The sequence below is a fragment of the Bos javanicus genome, chromosome 4 (genome assembly GCF_032452875.1).
Source record: "Bos javanicus breed banteng chromosome 4, ARS-OSU_banteng_1.0, whole genome shotgun sequence".
Lineage (NCBI taxonomy): Eukaryota > Metazoa > Chordata > Mammalia > Artiodactyla > Bovidae > Bos > Bos javanicus.
In genome coordinates, this window is record NC_083871.1 from 46,837,153 (window position 1) to 46,860,403 (window position 23,251).

A 23,251-nucleotide genomic window follows, 5' to 3' on the forward strand; every position below is an offset into this window, starting at 1 on the left:
TTTTGGATGAAGATAGATATACACATGAAAACTATAATTTGCAGTACCATGTATGTTGGGGCTTATGGTTGAATTTTGGGCCTAGTTAGCCATCTGTTTTTCAGATTCAAAAGGACTCTTAGAAATCAGTTAAATTAACAGCTATACTTCCAAGATTTCTTGGCAACCTCTAGGCCTGTAAGCCTTCTGGCAAGATAATGCTTGGTACTGGTGAAATTGGGGGGAGGGAAATGGGGGTGAGTAAAGATTGCTTCATGTTAGTATTATTATCTTTAAAAACCTTCAAATTTAGTTTTGGGATGAAAACCATCATGATTATGATTGTCAATGTTTTGTGCTTTCCCAGAATGTATTACAGATTGTAGCAAATGTTAGCAGTATAATTTATAATTTATTATTTTACCAACAGATTTAACTACACCACTGAAAAAACGAAGACTTTATCAGTTGCTAGATTCTGCTTACTCAGAAACCTCCACACCTACTCCTTCACCATATGCTACACCAACTCACACAGATATTACTCCTACAGACCCATCATTTTCCACTCCTCCACGGATAAAGTCAGATGATGAAGCTTGTAGAAATGGTTATAAGCCCATATATTCACCAGTTACCCCAGTAACTCCTGGCACACCAGGAAATACCATGCACTTTGAGGTGAGAAACTTACATGGCAAAAACAAGAGCCCATGGGGACGGGGTTTCTTTAATAGCTTTTCTCTCCTTTTAATAAATAGTGTAACCTTTAATAATAGTTTCTAAGGAACTAAGTGAAAACTTTGAACATCCATTTATGTGAATTTAAACTTTTTTTTAATTCAAATGAACATAACTTTCATTTTATTGATCTACAGAAGTCAGACTAAATACCTGTATATCAAACTGACTTTAAAGCCAACTATAAGGACAATAGAAATAAAAAAGTTTAAAACCAAAGTGTGTGTAGTAGTTTCTCTTAAGTTTTCATTTCTGTAAATATGGGTTTAGTTATATATTTTAATTTTCAATTCTGCTTCTGTCTTTTATGCAGAATATTTCTTCCCCAGAAAGTTCTCCAGAAATTAAGAGACGCACTTATAGTCAAGAGGTAAGGAGATATTAAGAAAGATTTTTTAAATTGGTGGCTTTTTTCTTAGTATCATTATTTTGCTTAAATTATTGGTAGTTTTAATGTAAGTAGCTTCCAAATGTGATTATTTGTGTAATTTTTTTTTTTAATTCTGTAAACAGGGATATGACAGATCGTCAACCATGTTAACGTTGGGGCCTTTTAGAAATTCTAACTTAACTGAACTGGGTCTGCAAGAAATAAAGACTATTGGCTATGGCAGCCCTAGGAGTAGGACTGAAATCAGCAGGCAGTGCCCTGGAGAAAAGGAACCGGTGTCAGATCTTCAACTGGGACTCGATGCAGTCGAGCAGACCGCCTTACATAAAACCATGGAAGCAGCTGCACACGACAGGACTGAGGCTGCCAGCCAGCTGGAGACTGCTCACTCGGGGCGGGGCCCTCTGTATTCCTCCTGGGTAAAGAGTCCTGAGAGAACAGGCGTTAACTTCTCAGTAAATTCCAACTTGAGGGACCTGACACCCTCACATCAGTTGGAGGTTGGAGGCGGCTTCCGAATAAGTGAGTCAAAGTGCCTGATGCAGGATGATACTAGAGGCATGTTTATGGAAACACCCGTGTTTTGTACTTCAGAAGATGGGCTTGTATCTGGTTTCGGACGGACTGTTAATGACAATTTGATCGACGGAAGTTGCACACCCCAGAATCCACCACAAAAGAAAAAGGTTACAAATTTAACAATTTATAGTCCTTTTAATAGTGTTTTATTCATACTACTACTGAGGGTAATTAATAGTTATGTATTATGTAAGGCATTCATACTGTATTCATATTAAATTATTGATGGTGTACATTTTTAAACCTTTTGTCAGTGCTCCACTGACTAGATATTGTTTGCAGAGAACTAAATTATAAGGATCATGATTTCAGAGATCAAAAACTCAAGGTGATTACTTCACTTTGAGTAACTTTTAAAAAAAACCACTTCCCAACCAAATAAATGGAACTGAGTACTATGTCTTCTTGGTGGTTTCATCACTAAGTCGTGTCCGACTCTTGCGACCCCATGGACTACGGTCCTGTAGTAGCTTGTAGCCTGCCAGGCTCCTCTGTCCAGGGGATTCTCCAGGCAAGAATATTGGAGTGGGTTGCTGTTTCCTTCTCCAGGGGATCTTCCTGACCCAGGGATTGAACCTGGTCTCCTGCACTGCAGGCAGATTGTTTTACCCACTGAACTATGAGGGAAGCCCCATTTGTGTTATTACCCTTATTTTACATAGAACATGAGGCCCTAAATGGAAGAAATGGCCTCTTTCCTCATCAGTAATATCTATAGTATTTTTAGGCCACGGATATAAAAGTATTCTGAAAAGTACTGTACTAAGAGGTATCTTGAAAAGTATTGTACTAAGAAATTAAGTATTATATAAGTAAATAGTTCCCTGATTTACCACCATTATTTGGTTGGCAGACCTACTGAAACAATAAGAATGCCTTATTTCAGAGCAGTGGGAGAAACTACAACACGTATTTATTTGTTAATAGGCTTATTGCTTTTCAAGTCAAAGAATTTTAGTGATGTGTGCTTTTAATTTTTATAACAGAGTCCAGTTGGCAACTTTGTGGGAAGCAATATAGTATAGTGGAAAGAGCACGGGCTTTCAAGTAAGACCTAGGTTCGAATCCCGGCTCCAACACTCACCAGCTGTGTGACCTTGAGTGAGTGAGTTACTCAATTTCCTCATCTGTAAAATGGGGATGATAATATATACCTATTTCATAGGGTTGTTGTGAGGCTTAAATGACATAATGTATGTAAAATCATCTAAATACAATGCCTGGCATAAAGTAGGCATTTGCTAATTGTTTTTTTATTGTTATTTGTTCAGAATCAAATTATTTTACATAATTTTCCTAATGTAAATATAATAATTCTCTTTAGAAAAAAGAATAGATTGTTTCTAATATTTAAAACAAGAATTAAAGATGTGCTTTTCCGTATCTTTCTTGCTTAAGGTTTCTCTATTAGAATACCGGAAGAGACAACGTGAAGCTAGGAAGAGCGGCTCTAAGACGGAGCACTTTGCGCTGGTTAGTGTATCACCTCACACAAGTGGCAACTTGAGCAGCAGCACTGGTGATGGGTGTGCCCCCAGGAGTGAAAATGGGGAGCAGGTAGAAAGCGCTGCTAGCCTACCTTTACCAACACCAGCTACAGTTTATCATGCTACTTCGGAAGAAACCAGCAATAACAGTACTGTTAAGGAAGTGTCTGCCAGTGAAAAGAATGAACCAGAAGTTCAATGGTAAGCTGCCTGTTTGAAAAAAAAAACAAAACACAGACCTAATTGGTAACGTTAGAATTACAAACAGTATACCTTCTTATGAAAGTAGTCTTTGTTATTTTATCTCCCAGTCAGTATCTTGGCTCATTTTGAATGGACCTATACCTGTAAAGATTTCAACTATGCTATTCTGCAAAACAACAGATTTTTGTTAATCAGTTACTTCCTGTTTGTTGTTGTTCTCCTAAGGCTAAGCAGATAGCGGTTTGTAATATTAATTTTGACAGATCCTTTTTGCTGATAGATAAGGTTTTAACCAAGATATTTGCCTGTGTTGTTAAAGGTCCATTGTATCTACTCCTTGATAATTTTCACGTTTTTCAAACAAATACTCCTTTCCAAAGCATCTCACAATTTGTTTACCACCCTTATCATTACCTTGAAACAACAATCATGTTTAGTGTTTCTTCAAAAGCAATAGAAGCAGCTGGCTAATGAGGGTCTTGGCAAAGGGCAGGAGGCCACATGCATTTTACATTTTGGTCCTCTTACCTCTGAGCTTCCTGCTAGCCTTATAATCCAGACACAAGGTAAATCTGTAAGGGGTATATTTGGTTCTTTTGGTAATCTGAAGTGATGGTCTGAATGTTACCATGCTACCCTTCAACAACCTCCTCTTCACCAAGAACTTGCTTAAGACAAAGGAATGAGTCTGCTTGGGTTCTTCAAATAAAGGATAAAAATCTCAGTTTGGGGAGGTGTTGGGGGTACTATTTTCAAAACTTAACATCGAAGTATTTTCCTTAAAGAGCCAAAGCCTTTATACCTGGGAGGATATGTTGACCATCAAGTGGCAAAAAATGATCTACCCAGCAATAACTTTTAAACTGATGATATGACTTGATTTTAAAGGACGGCCTCAACTTCAGTGGAGCAAGTGAGAGAGAGGAGTTATCAGAGAGCTCTGCTTCTCAGTGATCACCGAAAAGATAAAGACAGTGGTAAGTGAGCTTGTTCCTTTGCCAAAGAGTGGAGTCAGCTGACCGCCCCGCGCCCGTCCTCTGCTCCTAATGTTCTCCGGCTCTGCTTCTGCTTCGTCTCTAGGGGCAGAGTCACCATGTGTCCCCTGTTCACCGAATCATGTTCCGTCTTCTCCTTCATCTCATTCAAATCACATTCCCCAGTTGCAACCCAAGGGCCCAGTCCCTTCTTTCAGTGAACTTACGGAAGGTCAGTAAGCAGATGACCTGTCATGGTGGTGGTTTTAAATACCTTTTAAAAGCATAAAGGAGAGAGCCTTTCTAGACATTGGTTTGAATTAATAGAATGTACATTGAAGTATTAGTAAAAGGAAATATTTATCATGTAATTTTACATTTTCTGTGATTCCTTATGCTTTACAGATCCTGATCCTGAAAATCTAGAACCCACAACTACAAATGAATGCCCATCCCCAGATACTTCCCAAAATACTTGTAAAAGTCCTTCAAAAATGAGCAAGGTAATAACAACATTGACCTTTGAACATGGCCATTCTGAAAAGTGGATGGTAAAGCGCACCTGGAGATTTTTCTGCTGTACCCAAGTATCAATTTGTGATTTCTGGACATTTGTCCTATTAAAGTTCCAACGTGGTAAACACACTTCAGCAGCTTACGTTTGCTTCATCAGTTTCACCCCTTCCTTATGCTAGTGTCTAGGAAATTTAGAGTCTGTTCATGAAATATTTGACCAATTAATTCTCTAAAAACAAAAGGTCAGATGACATTCATGTGAAAGAAATGCTACCTCCGTCCTGGATCATGAATACATGATAACCTAATAGGGCAGTAAACTAATAATGAGGCAGTCTGATTTTTTCTTTCTCCTTAAAGAACATCATTATATATTCACATACTCTCATACTTGGATTATCTGTATTTGAACATTGAAAAGGTATTACGAATGAAAACAGTTGGGGGTGGGGAGCAAGTTTATCAACCCTAAGCAGATTTGTCATTACTTTGAGTATAGACATTTAAATTACAAAATTGAAACTTGCCTCAATTGTTTAAGGTGCTTAGGGGAAAAAAATGGAGATTAATGTCCTTAATTTGTGTTCAATGAAAATTTGGGGAATTCAGTTGAAGCTTATTAGCAGAATGTGTTGAACTACTTAAAAAACTGGCTTTTTAGTATCTGAAACCTCTGTAGTTGTCTTCAGACCTATCCTTTTCCCTGCCCCTTTTAAAATGAATAATATAAACATTCATATATTAAATATATAAAATGAATGTTATAGTAACAACAAACCTCAATGTATACAGAATGTTTCATAACTTTAGATAATTTGTTTTCTTTACATAGCCTGGTTCACCTGGACCTGTAATTCCTGTTCAGCCACATGGGAAAATACTTACAAAACCAGATTCCCATTGGGAGGGAACAGTTATTGTATCTGAAGCTGAGAATGGTGTCCACCTGAAAACAGAACTCCATCAAAAACAGCTGTCAAGTAACCCCCAAGCACTTTCAAAGAACCATCCTCCACAGCCACTCGTTCGCTGTTCATCTGAGCAACTTTCACAAAAGCTGCCTTCTGCACCCATGAAGTTGCACTGTCCTCCGTCACCTCACGTAGAAAATCCTCCAAAGTCATCGACGCCTCACACGCCTGTACAGCATGGCTATCTCTCACCAAAGCCTCCTACACAGCAGTTAGGCTCTCCCTATAGGCCTCACCATTCACAGTCACCTCAAGTTGGAACACCTCAGCGAGAGCCTCAAAGAAATTTTTACCCAGCCGCACAGAACCTTCAAGCCAGTACTCAGCAGGCAACTTCTGGAGCATTATTTACACAGACACCCTCAGGACAATCTTCGGCAACATACAGTCAGTTTAATCAGACAAGTCTGAGCAGCACGGCACCACCCCCTCCACCCCCTCCACCCCCTTCTTCTTCGTCTTATTATCAAAACCAGCAGCCCTCTGCAAACTTTCAGAATTATAATCAGCTTAAAGGTAGTCTTTCCCAACAAACTGTGTTTACATCAGGACCAAATCAAGCACTTCCTGGCACCACAAGCCAGCAAACAGTTCCAGGACACCACGTTACTCCAGGGCATTTTTTGCCTTCTCAGAACCCTACTGTTCACCATCAGACTGCTGCTGCTGTGGTCCCACCCCCTCCTCCACCCCCACCTGCTCCAGGACCACACCTCGTACAACAGCCAAGCTCCCATCAGCCACACTCAGTAGCACATGTGGTGGGGCCTGTTCACGCTGTCACCCCTGGATCGCATATTCATTCTCAAACTGCTGGGCACCATTTGCCACCACCCCCTCCCCCTCCTGGTCCTGCCCCTCATCACCACCCCCCGCCCCACCCTTCCACAGGACTCCAAGGTCTACAAGCACAACACCAGCATGTGGTAAACTCAGCCCCTCCACCTCCCCCTCCTCCTCCGCCTTCCAGTGTTCTGGCTTCTGGGCATCACACCACGTCAGCTCAAGCCTTACACCATCCACCTCATCAAGGACCGCCACTTTTTCCTTCAAGTGCTCATCCAGCTGTACCACCGTATCCCTCACAAGCTACACATCACACCACTCTGGGACTGGGACCCCAACACCAGCCTTCTGGAACAGGGCCACATTGTCCATTACCAGTTGCAGGTCCTCATCTCCAGCCCCAAGGACCAAACAGTATTCCGACACCTACCGCTTCAGGGTTCTGTCCTCACCCTGGCTCTGTGGCCCTGCCACATGGGGTCCAAGGACCTCAGCAGGCATCTCCAGTGCCTGGACAGATTCCAATTCACAGAGCACAGGTGCCACCGACATTTCAGAACAATTACCATGGTTCGGGGTGGCATTAAAACGGACTTCAAAAACATTTTTTAAAATGTTCTGTAAGATAAACTGTATATTTCATATGTACCTGTTATGGTACTTTTTAAAGCTTGTACATGAACCTTTGTATAAAAAAAGAAAAAACACCAGTGCTCTTTCATTGTATTTTTCCCATTTTTGCTTTTTAAATTCCTTAAAAAATGTGCTGTTAAGCCAGTGTTAGTATCTTTTATTTTGTAAGTGAACATTCCAGCTGTTTTTCTGGCAGTAGATTTGATGCTACATGATCTTTAAATTTTATTGTTGCAGTTAAAATTCATTTAGTGAATGTTTTCTATATTATTTTATACATATGCATTAACCACACAGCTAAGTAATGGCAGTATGAGGATTTTCTTTCTATCAGCAGTTCTGTGAGTGCATCTTAGGTATAAAAAATGCAATACAGATTTTTCTAGTTTGCTGTGAACATGGCTCATTTTGTTTTATCGGTTATTTGCGAGCAAAATGTAATTTAATGTATAAATGATTTTTAATGTCTCCTGACTGTAAATACTGCATTTCTTTTGCGTACATAATTGCTTACAGCTTTTCTCATTTGATATATAGCATTGTACATACGACAAGTCTGCAAAACTGTGTGATCCTTGTGAAAGTAGTACAGTCTATGGCTTTTAATTTCTTTATTTTAAATATACTGTCACATTGAAGCACTGGTTGGGCATTTTAATTCATGTTAATAAACCACAATTATGTCAGTTTTACCAAACTGTCCTGAACAACTTCTGAGATTGGGGTCTGTTTAGGCGCTTGTTTGTTTCTACAAAAGTTACCTTTTCCAGATAGTTTGTAAGGAGCCTTCCATTTTCTTTAGCAACTACTACCTCAGTTGGACTGGAGCACAACAAGCGTCAGGAAGCAGGAAAGGCCTGTTCCTGTAATGTTCCTACATGTCATTTCGCAGGAGCAAGAGCCATAGGAAACTACCATGCTACATAAATGGTACAAACATTCAGTTATCTGACATCATACGAAAGGAATCCATTTCATTAAAGCAGCACATGATTCAGTTATAAACTACAGCCTTTTGAAAATACAGAGTATCTCACCTAAAAACAGGAATATCTCACTTGGACATGTTAGCACATGACTGAAGTGTCCTGCTGATGAATCAAAACTATGTGAAAACCTTAAATTAACACAATACTGTCTAGCTATAGTATTTAAAAGACTAGTAGGAAATAAAATTTGTTTTGGGTGTACGAAACTAAAGGAAAAGTAGTATTTCTTAGCTAAGCAAAATGAAAACGGCCTCTCAAGTGAACATTTTATTGTTGAAATATATTATTTTGGAATAGTACTTATTATCATCTACCTCTCAGGAGGAGTAAGTATAACCAATAGAAAGGACAGTATTTGTCAACACATCTTTCATCATCCAGTTGCTTAATTTGGCACAGTATATGAAATCTGTGTACGGGACAAAAAAGTAGACAGACTAAAAATGACTAAGATTGACAAGTAATATGTTTTACACTTTTAATTTCCATTTCCTTTTAAAAATAGCTACCTTAACATAGCTTTGCTTAGGGCTCAATCCTGATCATCTTAAAATTTTAAAAGAACTTAGGTCAGCTTTGCCCTCTTTGATCAGCAGACAAAATTCTACTTACGGTATTCACTAAAGAAACATCTGAGAAGAAACAGCTTTACATCATCTACCGCCTGACTGATAGTTTTAAACAGAAGACAAAGTCCCATAATGAATTATCAGTATTCACACTTCTTTAAAAGGACTGTTCTGAAGATTTAATTCCTCATAGTTTTATATTTGCCTACTACATAAGTATACAGAAGCCTTTCTGTAAACTCCATTAATCTCTAAAAAAGTAATGGGAGAAAACTGGAATTTAAGAAGTATCTCAATAGAAAAACAGTAGTTTATCCTGGTTAGCTAGCTATAGATGATCCAAGTACAGGAAGAAGCAAGTTAGTAAATCAGTTTTCACCTAGAAAGTTTATGTTTTTCTGAAGCTCCTATATCCACTTTTCCTCTGCCTTGGGGCAGTCCTAATTTCCAGCCAGCCAGCTTGTGAATCTGCTATAATCACATATGTGATCCACTGCTTGTCATTTTCCATGAAGACTTCACACAGACTAGAGAAAGGAAAAGATAGGACATTCAACTAAAATCACTGAGCTGGCTATAGTGTTTTGCATAACCAGTGATTCTCATTGAGCTTATATGCATTCATCATCATCAAGCCACCAAGAATATGCTAAAAACCAAAGTATACCTAATACCCTTGTATATTTCTAGAACAATTGCTTTTACATTTGTAAACTAGTAGGCTATTTTATAAGTGACAGATCCTAACAAAAGTAATAATAACCTAGACTGTTTTCTAACATGGGCCAAAACTGTATTAGACAAACTATTCAAGTGTGCTATAACCCTGATAAAAATTCTTACAGACTTAGGGAAGACATACATGTATTCCGTGGTTCTCATGAGAGTGGTTCCTGTGCACGTCATGGATGGCATCACTGGTCTACAGCCACTATCTTTCACAGAACCTACAAGGTAACCTGCAGCCTCATTAGAAAAATTTAGCATTCATATCACATAAATGAATGCGATCTTCCACCTCACAGCAATACGATCTAATGCTGACTCCGAAGAGAACTGCGTGTCTCATTCCTTCACAGTGAATAGTTTAAAAAAATAAAACTGACAATGCTCAAAATGTAATCAGCATGTTTTTGATGAAATATGAATGGAAAAGGTTCACAGAGATTCTAGGTACTGAATCTATAGTACAGCATGTTTTCTAGACCCTTGTCATACCCCTTACAAACAATGAATGTTTTCCTCATATTAAGCCTTGATGCATGTTCTACATTTCTTTCAACAGGAATGCTGATACTTCCTTTAATTCTGGTTATACTACATTAAAAGGATAGCAAATGTTTGTTTCTATCACTTCAAATACAGGCCAATGACCAAGGCAATGTCTGGGAAAAAAAAACCAAAACACTTTAATTTTTAAGACAACTGCAAGCACCTCAAACAATGGATTATTGTTACAACACTTGTTATCTTTTCACAATCTAGTTATTGCAAAGGCATATGGATAAATGTTAATGGACAAAGTCAAGAAAAACGAGGCACCTTTAGGAATGTAAAATTTAAAAAAAAAAACAACATTCAATCCACTGATTTCTAAAAGAGGCTAAATGTACCTCTATATATTACATTCTAAAATTGTATTGCCTACTATGGTTTGTGTCCTGGATTCTACAATTTTAAGGAAATGCTTAAACAAAATTGTGTGCAACCTGCAAAGGGAAAATCATTTTCTCAACTTCAATGTGTGGAAAGACAATGAAAAAGCTAGTAAAATTTGTTGTAGCCACACACAGAACTGTCTCTGGAATGAATGCAGTCCCTGTTTTCTCTGAGATGTTAGTATTCTTTCTTCCCATTGCACTGCAAGTTGTATATACCATACCTTGGTTCTAGACAGACATGAATAAGCTTTTCCAAAAAATATACGTGTATTTTTTCATCCCACACACTGAACATGTTTCTCATGTCCAATTTAATCTATGTAGAGTTTACCTTACAGTGCCTGGAGGAAGCAACAGCACGTGGTACTGGGCCACCACATTTTTAAAGGGAAATTGCTCTTTTTCCTTAAAAGTACTTTTAATAAAAAATATGCAAAAATACGAATGGGACCACTAAACTATGATGTGTATTTCAGAACGAGAAGCATGTCCTTTCTTTAAAGTGCCATACAGGGAATGACATAACCTAGAGCCAGTTGTTTAAAATCCAATGCAAAAGGACTGTCATGGAATGAAAAGTTTACACAACTCCTTGGAGCAGTTAAAAGTCCATTACATGCAACTTAGGCTACAAAGCACTCAAGACTGGGTAGCTTTTCTGAAATTTGAGTCCCCATCCCATATTTAATGTAAATTAACATTTACAGGGTGCATTTACATACACTATAGTACAGGAATGATGTCCCTTTGCCAGAAGATCAAATTGTACATTTCCTTGCTATTTCTTGGTTCCAACTTGATAATTTCTTAAGATTGTAAATTATATAGTACTCAGCTAAAATATTTCTTCATAAATAGTTACAAAACCTGCCAAAACACAAGGAGGAAAGTATTTTTCGTTCAAAAAAAAATGACATTTGAATGTCACACAACACAAGAAACAATGCTTAGAGACATGTTATTGTTTTCAGAAGAAAAGTGGGTCAGTAAACTACTAAGCTGAAGACAAGACTGCCCTTCCCCAGGATCACAGTGCACAAGAAGCGAAACGTCAAATGACAGTACCTCAAAGCAAAACAAAGGTCTGAGGATGAAGCCAGCTCACTTGTAATCCTGTTAAGAATGAGAGTCCCCCTTTAGGGCCAATGCACTGGACAACATGTGCCAGATCAGAATGGGTGAGTGCAGAATCTGCTAAGAATTCAACCAAGGATGCCGAAGGCATTCGCCTGCTGAAGCTCGTTTTTCTGGAACCATTTCTAGCATCGGGATCAGGAAATCTGTAAACTGTGCAGCATCTTCATGGGGCCAGCCATACTTCTCCACAAGTACATCAAAGAGGCTCCAGGGCTTCAGTTTGGTGATGTGCCGCAGCTCTCCTACAGGGAAGAACAGGCAACGTCAAGAAAGCTTCTCAAGTGCATTTCCCATTGTTGGTCCAGCTGAGTTCTTTACAATAAAGCAGATACTTACCTTTGCAACACTACACAACAAGGGCCAGCTTCCCCACTGAGGAAGCTCGGTGAATGTAAACGGGTTCATTTAAAGGGAAAATTCATCTGTATCAGTTCCAGGTTTCTTTAAATAAGTGGAGCACGCTGAGGACACTCAGAGTGTTTTCATTTGCTAAGATGGATCCAGGTACTCTTCAACTTGGGACTCTTTGCAATTTGCTTATTTGCTTAGAAAAAGCTTTAAGATACATGCTATTTTAAACTCCCTAAAATAGACTTTTTTTCCTGCAGGTTACCATGAAAAGAAAGGGGAATCTTTTTATCTGGAAGAGTGCTAATGAAGAGAACTTTGGGTGATGTATCAATACTTTATCCCTACTGTCCAATATGGTCGCTGCCAGCTCAACACAGCTACTGAGCACTCAGGATGGAGCTGGTGACTAAGGAACAGAAGTTTAATATTTAGTTTATATAGCTACAAGTAGCCACTGGCTACTGTTACTGGACAGCACAACTCTAGAGTCCACCCAAATCAAAATCCCACTGATCTCCACAAATCTGTTCTTAAATCTATCAGACATCAATTTATAAAAAGCCTTAAGTTATTCTTTTCAAAATTTTCTAACTGCAGTATGAAAAGTGCCAGTCATGAACAGCCCTCTTCATGTCAGAGTGACTGACATGCTAGTAAATGGTCTGAGAACTGTAATAGCCTTTTTCATAATAGGAAAAAAAAGTCATTTTAAGTCAAAAGGACAGGATGACTGTCATGAAGAATAACTCATTTTCCCTGTTGGAAATGTTCACAGGAGGTCCCACAGGACCTGCACACCGCGAGGCCACCTCCATGCCCTGGGGCCCAGGCTGCTGACAGGCACCTCACACACGGGCTGGGCCAGTTCCTCTCTCCGGGGATGCCCGCTGTGGCCTGAACAGAGCAGAGGGGCTAGCACACAAATCACGCCCAGAGGGTCAGTCCTGCGCTCACAAAGGTCTTCTCAGGAGGCCTGGTGTGTGACTCAGAGTAGATGCACACCCCTCCTCTTTCTTTAATCATAGATAAGGTAAAAGAATATCCCAAAAGACAGTATCACAATGTAAAATAACAAAAGGAAAAACCACTTGTAATTACCCCACGATGACTTCCTTTTGGCCTAGATGCTTTCAACCTACATTCTTATGAACTGGTCTGTCTACGGGGTTGTCATGATGTGCACACAGTTCTGAACAAAGAAATCACAAGACTATATCTCTGGGAAAGGGAGAGGGTGTAAGTAAGTTCCTGACTTCCACGTGAGGACAGGGCTCATAGCCAAGCATGGAGACCAAGAGGCAGCTGTCTGCCATCTGAGAGGAGCAAGTGTTTCCTCTCCTGGCAACAGACAGTCTCCACGAGAATAAGTGGGAGCAACCAATGAATGTTCACCCCTTTACCCAGAAACTCCTGTTGTAGGAATCCTACCTAAGGAAATAAACCCTGGCCCCCAAATATGCTCACTGCAAAATTATATTATATACTCACAAAATTCTAAGTGTTCAGTCATCAGAGAATTGTGGCCAAAAACACAGCCAGACCCAGTACATATACTTGGTGAATATTATTTAATATTACTCAGTAACATGGTGGAAACTGTATGGACACATGTTAAGTAGTAACAAAAGTCAAAACTACATTCTAGGGACTTCCCTGGCGGTTCGGTGGTTAGACTCCACATTCCCAGTGCAGAGGGCATGGGTTCAAACCCTGATCAGGGAACTAAGTTCCGTATGTTGCCTGGCATGGCCAAAAAAACCAAAACTATGTTCTACAAATGATCCCAAAAGTAATTTTCAAAGAGCCATAAAGATGGAAAGCAGGCGCCCCCAGACATCAGCTTTGTTTAAGGTTGTTTCTTCCTCTTTCCGCATCCTCTCTAACGCAGCTCCCCTGATTCTGTAGTGACTGCTGATGTCACCGGGACAACGTTAGCACAAACTACGGAAGCACACACGCAACGTGGCAAAACCCACCCACGGGGGACACTATTCTGTGCCGAGTGGGGTAAGCGCTCTCCAGGTTTGCCAATAAGAGCAACTGCTGAGCACAAGCTGCTCAGAACTGGGAATCTACTCCTGAGGATGCTGTTCTCAGACTAAGCTCCATGAACAGGCATCCAAGTACACACAATCTTCCATGAAAGGAGAGCTGCTTCATCACGAGATGCCTTAAAACCTGCATAGTAACAGGAAAACCACACAAGGCAGGAAAGCTATACTATCAACTGATAAAGATGGTTCCAAAAGAAATCCTAGAATATCTGACACACTTCTGACCAGGTAAACCCATACAGAAAACTGTATGTACAAAGATACTGAATACATAACAATATTGCAATAATAAAACAGTGTGTTGCCTCTAAAATGAACAAATATGTGGATTAGAAGGTAGGTGGGAAAACGCTACAATGCCAAGAAACACAGGTAATGTACTCACCTCACCCTGTCATCATATGTACAACTTATGTTCAACTGCATAAGCAGCAGCAGCACTATCTTATACACAGTTGACAGAAGTTACTTAAAAACAAACCCTAAGCGCCCAAACTCACACAAATTCACACATGCAGTGGCCCTCCTGGTGGCTCAGGGGTAAAGAATCCACCTGCAATTCAGGAGACCCAGGAGACATGGGTTCAATCCCAGGGTCAGGAAGATCCCCTGGAGAAGGATATGGCAACCCACTCCAGGATTCTTGTCTGGAAAATCCCACAGACAGAGGAGGATGATGGGCTGCAGCCCACAGGATCACAAAGTCGAACACGACTGAGCACACACATTCCTAGAACTGCCAAGAAAAGGCTCCTTTGATAAGGGAGGGCCTCAAGTCCACTCATCAGCTCCAGTCTGACCCATAACACTCAAGAAACACAGCCACCCCCATTCCCATCACGTATAATACAAAACAAAAATAAAACTATCAGATAATAAAACATTTTTAAAATATTTTTTTACTATCTGTCCTACTGTACAAATAGCTTTTACACCTTGGCAATTTTTCCCCCTAGGAAAATATATCAAGATATGTTTTGTTGAAACAAATTGTGCCAATACCAAAACACTTGACTGTGACAGTCTTTACTTCTTAAACCGTTTCCAACCCTTTCTTGCTTAAAGAATGCCGAGTAACACATACCTGTCCCTCAGCATCGAGCTCTCAGACACATGCAGGCCACCTGGGTGCCAGCAAGGCAGCGCTGCCTCTCAGGCTTCCTGACCTGCTCTGTGGGCAGAGCCTCCCGACACGTACACACGAGGAGACTGCCGGCAGCAGGCCTGAGGAGGGGTCCTCCCTCGGAGTAAAGGTTCGGGTCGGCCACTCCACATGCCAGCCCCTGGCTATGAGCTCTTGCTAAGGAAAAATATTAAGCACTTCTGTTCCTCTTCTCTGGAGTATTATTTTAGGTGACTTATGAAGGAAAATATATTATTTTGCCTATGAGGTTATAACATTCCAGAATTAAACACACAAGCATGTGAGGTTTTACACCACACACAGGGGACTATAAAACAAAATCCTGGCACTGTATTACTGGTAACTAAAAAAGAAACCATGATATAAAATAAATTAGGACAAATTTCAGTAGCATACACAGAGAAAGGAAACCTATCAGTAGATACAGGTACTAAGGAAGACAAAAAACTTAAAAATTCTGAATAATTTCCTACAAAGTACATGTAAGAAAAAAAAAAAAAAACAAAGTACATGTAAGTAAATATTTGAGGTCAAATTCTAAATGAACCCTACCTCCCACACAAATAAAAATTAACTCAAATGGATCCTAGACCTAAGCAGAAGAGCTAGAGCCATATGTTTTTAGAAGAAAACAGAAAAATAAAATTTTCATGACCTTGAAGTAGATAAGGGTTTCTTAGATATTAGATTAAAATATCAAAAGCACAAGTAACAAAATTAAGAAACAGAAAACTGATACTCAAGTATCACATGCACATTCAAGAGAAATGAAAAATTATATCTACACAAAAACTTGTACATTAATGTTCACAGCAGCATTATTAATAGCCAAAAGGTGGGAACAACCCAAATGTCCATCAACTGGTGAACAGGAAAATCCGATGTGGTCTGCTGCTGCTGAAGTCACTTCAGTCGTGTTCGACTCTGTGCGACCCCATAGACGGCAGCCCACCAGGCTCCCCCGTCCCTGGGATTCTCCAGGCAAGAACACTGGAGTGCGTTGCCATTCCCTTCTCCAATGCATGAAAGTGAAAAGTCAAAGTGAAGTCGCTCAGTCGTGTCCGACTCTTAGCGACCCCATGGACTGCAGCCCACCAGGCTCCTCCGTCCATGGGATTTTCCAGGCAAGAGTACTGGAGTGGGATGCCATTGCCTTCTCTGCCGATGTGGTCTAGTTACACCAAAAAAAGGATGGAGCACTGATTAATGTTACCCATGGATGGACTTGGAAAGCATGAGAGTAAATGAAAGGAGCCATTACAAATATCAACATACTTTATGATTCCAACTATATGAAAAAATCCAGAATAGGCAAATTCATAGACAGAAAGGAGACCAGGACTGCCAGCGGCTGATGGTGGGGGGAGGGAGGGGGAGTGCTAACAGGCCCAGGGTTTCTTTTTGTGGTAATGAAAACGTTCTAAAATTAGACAACAGTAACATTTGCGTAACTGTGTGAATATACTAAAAATTACTGAAATGCACACTTTGAAAGGGTGAATTGTATGGTATGTAGATTACATCTCAATAAAACTGATACTGAAAAACTGGCACAAAGCTTACCAAAAAATTAAAAAAGAATTCCAAGGCTGTTTAAGGATGCGGTAAAAACAACTCACTACTGAAGAGCTCAGAATAAATGACAGGAATCAATGGGATGAGCTATGACAGAATTTACCTGAACATGCTGTAGCAACTTCATTGCCATTTTTTTTTTAAACCACATGCTCAAATTGAAGTAGTTAAACAGTGACTGAAACCTAGTCTCGGCCGTGGCTGGCTATCTTCCTCGCGCCCTTGCTATGTGCTGCATCATACAGATGACCTCTGACATCCTCATACCAACTCCTGCTGCAACTCTCGCAGCGGGGCTCTGTCACACAGCCTCCCTGCGGGGACCTGTGGGATGACAGGCATCACCAGGACTGGCCCAGCGCAGGGACCGTTCCCACCCTGCTTCCAGCTCACAAAGGCCACCTACAGCAAAGACTAGGACTCCAGTGAAGACTTCAAATGCACCCACCGTAGACAGAACCCCACTTCCTCTGGCAGCCCCAGCCCCTGCTCACATGGAGCTCAGGTCCTGAGAGAGTTTATCACAGAGAGGAAAAACCAGACTTCTTATAACACAGAATTAATGCTCCCGATAAAATCAGAGTTAAAGCAGTTTATGTTTCAAAGGCTTTAAGACTCACAAGTATGAAGACACTTTATTCTGGTTATTTGCAGAATCAAGTGCCCACTGAGCTCAGCCGAGCCGACACGCGCCTGCAGGCCCATCTCAGCATCTGGCACCCGCAGGACAGAGCAGGGCCTCGACTGATGCCTCGTCCTTCCTCCCCAGTGTTGCCAGGCCGGGCGGCCCTCAAGTTTACAAACCACTGTAAGCCTACCTGGGCTACCTCCTGTCTTCACTGCGTATGCCTCATGGAAATGCTATGATCAATAAGGTTTTAAACTTGAAATCAAGCAGATCACATGGGGCAGCGCCCAGCCAGTGCAGGCCAAACAGCATACAGGAGCTTTTCTCTTCACAGAAATAAGAGAATGTGATGATTTTTAGGTAATTCTGGAGGTAAGTTAAAAATCAACCTAAAAACTTTCATCTGAACATTAAAAATCAAGAATAGTACCTCTACTAAAACCCAGCTCCTGAGAATTTCCTAGCAGTCCAGTGGTTGGTACTCCACACTCTCACTGCCGGGGCCCAGCCTCTACCCCTGGTCATGGAACTAAGATCCCACAAGCGGAGAGATGCAGCCAGAGGAAAAAACAAAAAAAGACTGAAAACCCAGCTCCTGAGTTTCACCCTCTCCTGCACTTTTCTCCTCCTCCTACTGGACATCACTTACCCTGAGGTTGCCTGCAAATGTAGTCCTTTGACTACACATGAGTTTCTTGCATGCTCTGAAATTTCCCACTGTACCTACGAGGTCTCTGGTCTGACACGTACTATCAGTCACATATATTACAACACACTCAACATCCTCATCTAGAATCAAGCAGCTTTTTCTTTTTAAAGATAACCATCTCCTCTGATATTTCCATCCTCAATACAGCAACTTTTACTAAAATGATGGCGCCACCTGTTTGGCAGAACAACGAGGTGTGCTCCTGACTGGACTGTTTTTCTCGCCACCACTTTCCTAGGTTCGTATCTTAGTCCATTTGCTGCTTACAGCAACAAACTGACTTCTCACCGTCCTCGAGGCAGGCGCCAGTGTGGGCGGGTGAGGGCCCTCTTCCAGGGCAGAGACTGTGTCCTCTGGTGGCGGAGGGGCCAGCGAGCTCTCCAGGTATCTCCATAAGGTGCTACACCACTCATAACTTGATGCGTCTTCTAACAGCCCTGCTCCTAACACTGTCACCTTTAGGGGTCAGGCACAGGTTTGGAGGAACCCATACTGACACCCAGACCAATGCAAGCCAGCAGGGGGACAAGATCCACAGAGGCGCTCACTTCTGCTGGGCCACACCTTGACACACAAACCAAGATGGCTTTTCTTATATATCTTTGAGGCTAGTCCCACACTCAAAGACCGGAAGATTAAATCCTAATATGGTGAGAACAGTAATAACATTTCTGGCCAAAAAAATGCACCTCAATTTCAAAATGCCTGACCAAGAAACAATTCAAACTATTAGCAGTTATTTTATCCTGAATTTTAAGCAAGATGATGCCACTTAGCTGCAACAGTTTTAGCCGTAAGGCACACAGCCCACTCCTCCTCCCCAGCGTCGGGTGGGGGTGAGATGTGCTTCCCGCCCAGGAGGACGGGGAGGACAGAGAGCGGGAGGCCGCTGCTCAGCCCTCTCGAGCCCCCTGCTTTCCAAAGAGGCGTAAGCAAAGGAATGGCAGTTTTCAATTTCACCTTTCTCTACCAGTTCTGGCACAAAGGTACTTGAGAAGAAATTTTAAATGGATCCATTTAAGATCCCATTATTTCTAGAACATATATACACTCCCCTTACTGGTGGAGGCATGCCAGCACACATTTTAACTACAGCCAAGGGACACGGTGAAATCAACTTCATGACAGACTCTCACTCATCATCATACTATTCCCATGAGTTCTGTGAAAGCCCCAAATCCCTCATGAGTTTCAGAGTTACTACAAATCAATAATAATCAGGAAAGAATGTAAGTCCCCATTGCCATTCATTATAGGGGATTTCCTACCTAATCATTCAAAGGAAGGAGAAAAGACTCTAGTTGCCAGAGTAACACAAGTCAGCTCCGGGTCAGTCTACCTCTACCGAGGACGCCAGATGCCCTTCAACTCTGCAGGCCACCTTCAAACATGCTCTTCAAACAAGAGCCCAGCCACACAATCTCCACAACACACACACATGACAATGTAACGATGGAGCGGCAAGGTCCACACGAGCACTTTATACTCCCCTCTGGGTGCGGGCAGTGCTCCCACTGTCCGAGGAGTAAGGGCACTACGGGAAGGCCGGTGTGAAAGCCAGGACCCTGGACAGAGCGCTCTGAGCCGGACTCAACCACGGGGCACATCAGGACCCCAGGGTCACTTACCAACACCTGTTGAAGGAGCCCCACAGGTGTGGTGAGGAGAGGGCTTCAGGCCCACCACTGGCTCTGTTGGGACTTGGCAGCTTTCACCCGCCTGTGCCTGGAGCTCAGATCAGAGGCAAAGCCCCAGAGGAGCAAGGGTCTCCAAGCAGGGTCTCCATGAGCAAACCTGTACACAGGCTGTGGGCAGAGGCACCTTCAAATCATTTGCCTCACTTCATTTTCTCACCACTCAAGGCCCCGCCCTTTGTCCCTCTTCAGCTTCTTCCCCACCACGCACAGTGCTGGTCCCTTGTCGCTACAGAGCCAAGCGCAGCAGCAGCACAACGAAAGGAAAAGCCCCTGTGCACCTTGCTGGCTGCTGGTTGTCAGCACAGCTGATGCCTGGGACGGGGATGAGAGCCCTCCAGGGCCTTCCCCTGCCCCCTCTGGGGCGCCCGCAGGCCCACACTGCACAGCACATCAGGCTGCTGCTCTGGCCGCCCTCCCCTCACACCCACACCTGACGTGGGGGAAGGCTGTGGCTGGGGCAGGTCATCTCCCAGCCAAGTCCCCATGGGGCTCAGGCCATCTACAGGCTCTGAAAATGTTCCAAAATGTGGAAGGAGTCTACCTTGATTAAAATAAACACAATTCCCCAAGTCATGCCATCCCAGGCCAAAATAATCCAGAGCTTTCCTTTGCTTCAACTATGTTCAAATAACATTTTCTGGAAATCTCCTAGGAAACTGTCCACTCTCAGCAATACTGCTGTCCAGAAATTCACAATGTACACAGTGTCTTCCTGTTTATAATAATAAAGGCATCAGCTCTCAGCATACCCCGGGTTGCAGACACCCTCTCACACCTCCTTGGAGGGAGGGCACACCCCCAGAAGGGACCCCCAGTGGCCTGGGGGACAATGCGACACGCCATGCCCAGTCCGCTGCTGCGCTCCAGCCCCAGCTCTGCCACTGAATGTGCTGCCCTGAGTACAACCTGAGACCAAGTGAAAGTCTGTGTGTAGCGAGGGGACCTTTGTACCTGCTGGAGTGACCCAGACTCAAAGACAAGATTCTCAGAACCAAACTAATACATGTCTGAAGAACATTTTCCCCAATTTTTTCTCCTGTGATGAGATTTAAAAAAAGAAAAAATACTGCATCCAGTTAACATACTTCACACGTTACCCACTAGGTGGGCGCAATAAAGTTGAGAGTCTGGTCAATGCACTCAGAGTAAGTGGAGTAGGAAAACATCATCTTTGGCATGGTTAGCAACCAGGCCTCATGCAAAAACAGGGAAACGAAATTCAAAAGATAAGACAGGATTGGTTAGCTGGAAATCACCAAAGTGAATCATAAAGCATCACTACTATACAAGAATGCCTTATCTCACAGGAAAATAAGCCAAATTTGGAGAATCAATTTGACTTCAGCAGTACTTGCAAAAATTTCTAGAAACTCCATGTCCTGCCCACATCAACTTTAAAAAGTTCTTTTTTAAAGCAAATTGCACTCCACCCCTGCAAAGAAAAAAAAAAATCTATGCTGAAAAAACATGAATTAAGAGGGCTATCCATGCTCACATGAAAGACAATGGCACTGGGGAAAGGTTCTATAAAAATAAATTCCCTGGGGCTTTTGGGTGTTTTTAAAAATTGATCATTAACTAGGGACTATCCAGGGCAAAGAGCTGTGTTCTAGGCCATGCCAAGGGGTGATAAACAAGTATAATATTAAAATAAATCACCTACAGTACAGTGTGAGGTAAGGCCCAGGGAGAACAGGATCTGATGTCTTCAAGAATGTGAGGTACACAGGATGTCGCAGGCCCATTCCCCTACAGAACCAGCTCAGACCCATGAATTAGGATGCAGACGGACTGCCATTCAGTCCACTCTCTAGGGCTCTGCTCCACTGCAAAAGCACTCTGGCTCCAGGAACAACATGGAAAATGGAAAGGCAAGTATAGCTGGTTTCTAAAAATCGTTTAAACTCTTTTTATAAATACTTGAATACATGGGCTGGTGCTTAGCGTAAAGGAGAGGTGTGGAGAAGATCAAAGGAGTTTCGGAAGACTGTTCTCTCTCAAATTCTTATCCCACAAATATCGGATGATTATTTCTTGAGAGGTTTCTTCAGCAGAATCCCGCAGCTGTAAAAGTCCAGATCTGTATCCACTGCCCAATGTGAATGCACAATGTCTCCTTAGGGAGAGGATCATGCTGAAAATTAGTGTTACGTAAATACCGTTACCTTTTCTGGTGAAAAACTCCTTGGAATATTTCCCCAACATAGCGTATTTTCGAGGGACTTTCCCCAGCAGTTCAATGATCAATGCTATGTGATCTGCATTGGGAAACATTGCCAGCAAAACAGAAACACACGACAGTTTAATCAGTACACTGCATGCAGACACCGCTATCGCCCGCGCAGACAGAAACAGAGCGCCGCCCGCACAGAGCACAGGCTCTGTCTGAAGGCCCCTTGGAGGAGATGCACAGGGGGCCGCAGCCTGGGGCCAAATGCGGTCTCCTTCCCAACTTTGAGATCAGCACAAGAATTCTGCTGGGTTGCTTTGGGAATTTAAGAGAAATGCCTTTGTCACCATTAATGCTACCATCAGCAGCTGCTATTCCGTTTCTGTCTGCATCGTGGCGCTTTTCAAAAAGAAGAGGTACTACCTCTGCGATTGAAGAATTCCCGAGAATATTTTCCAGATAGAGCAAAGTGCCTTGGGATACTGCCTAGCAGCTCTATGATGTGGGCTATGTGGTCTATGGAGGAGAGAAAAAAAAGGATACGGGAATGGGAGGGGCAGAGGGAAGGATGGGATAAAAGAAGAGGGGGGGGAAATCGAAATTAGTAAAAAATCAGAAATAGATTCAAATCAACAATGTCTGCAGCACATCCATGCAGAGGCTTCTGGGATGGCAGGCCTCAGGACTGGAGTGTTAACAGCCAGTTAATCAGCTGACCTGAGGCCAGCTCACCCCAGGTCACCCCAGCATTGCAAGCAAGTAAGCATGGAGATGGGCAGGTTTGCAGATGGAATTCAAGCCAGAATTCCGTCGTTTTAAATTCAGCCCCCGACAGGACAGAGAAATGGGCAGCAGATCAGTGGACATAAGGACCACGGAAAGGCCTCGGGTTTGTCCGGCCTGTCCTCTCCCAGCCTGCGAGGGGGCGGGCTGAGGCCACAAGCTCCCCGCAGGGTCACCTGTGCCGGGAGGCTCTGCCCAGTCACTGTGACTGAGGGGGCTTCAAGCTCTAAGGGAAAGCATCTGAATCTGGTGTTTGAAAACCAAACACAGTTCTATTTTTGTGCAAAAACACAATGTTCTCCAGAAGGCCCGGACTCTCTGTAGACCCATACTGAGGTATTCAGCAGGCAACAATACTTACCTTCATCTCTGGAATAGTCTTCCCCAGAATGTGGTTCAAACAAATAATCTCCCGTTGCCAGCTCAAATGCCTAGGATACAACAGATGACATGCTAAGCGCTTCAGAGACTGGGTCCAAGCCAGCAATATTTTCTGGTACAAGAGACCTACATTTTATGAGGA

At 42.3% G+C, this 23,251-nt stretch overlaps 2 protein-coding genes across 27 annotated transcripts in view; one reads left to right on the top strand and one right to left on the bottom strand.

Moving 5' to 3' along the window:
• The window catches only part of KMT2E (lysine methyltransferase 2E (inactive)), a 90,967-nt gene extending 82,996 nt beyond the window's left edge, over positions 1-7,971 (top strand). For 4 of the 7 annotated variants that reach the window (XM_061413903.1, XM_061413906.1, XM_061413904.1 and 1 more), the window contains 8 exons: positions 410-660; positions 1,034-1,090; positions 1,234-1,797; positions 3,089-3,378; positions 4,270-4,358; positions 4,462-4,587; positions 4,761-4,858; positions 5,704-7,971. In XM_061413903.1, the coding sequence (XP_061269887.1) occupies positions 410-660; positions 1,034-1,090; positions 1,234-1,797; positions 3,089-3,378; positions 4,270-4,358; positions 4,462-4,587; positions 4,761-4,858; positions 5,704-7,215 (2,987 nt within the window). In that variant the 3' untranslated portion in view covers positions 7,216-7,971. The remainder of the gene's footprint in view (positions 1-409; positions 661-1,033; positions 1,091-1,233; positions 1,798-3,088; positions 3,379-4,269; positions 4,359-4,461; positions 4,588-4,760; positions 4,859-5,703) is intronic. The other 3 variants (XM_061413907.1, XM_061413909.1, XM_061413908.1) reach the window with 2 other exon arrangements.
• Positions 7,972-8,504: 533 nt separating this feature from the next.
• The window catches only part of SRPK2 (SRSF protein kinase 2), a 247,745-nt gene continuing 232,998 nt past the window's right edge, over positions 8,505-23,251 (bottom strand). For 12 of the 20 annotated variants that reach the window (XM_061413919.1, XM_061413914.1, XM_061413924.1 and 9 more), the window contains 4 exons: positions 23,090-23,159; positions 22,369-22,461; positions 21,941-22,033; positions 8,505-11,859 (listed from right to left, as the gene is read on the bottom strand). In XM_061413919.1, the coding sequence (XP_061269903.1) occupies positions 11,675-11,859; positions 21,941-22,033; positions 22,369-22,461; positions 23,090-23,159 (441 nt within the window). In that variant the 3' untranslated portion in view covers positions 8,505-11,674. The remainder of the gene's footprint in view (positions 11,860-21,940; positions 22,034-22,368; positions 22,462-23,089; positions 23,160-23,251) is intronic. The other 8 variants (XM_061413918.1, XM_061413922.1, XM_061413926.1 and 5 more) reach the window with 5 other exon arrangements.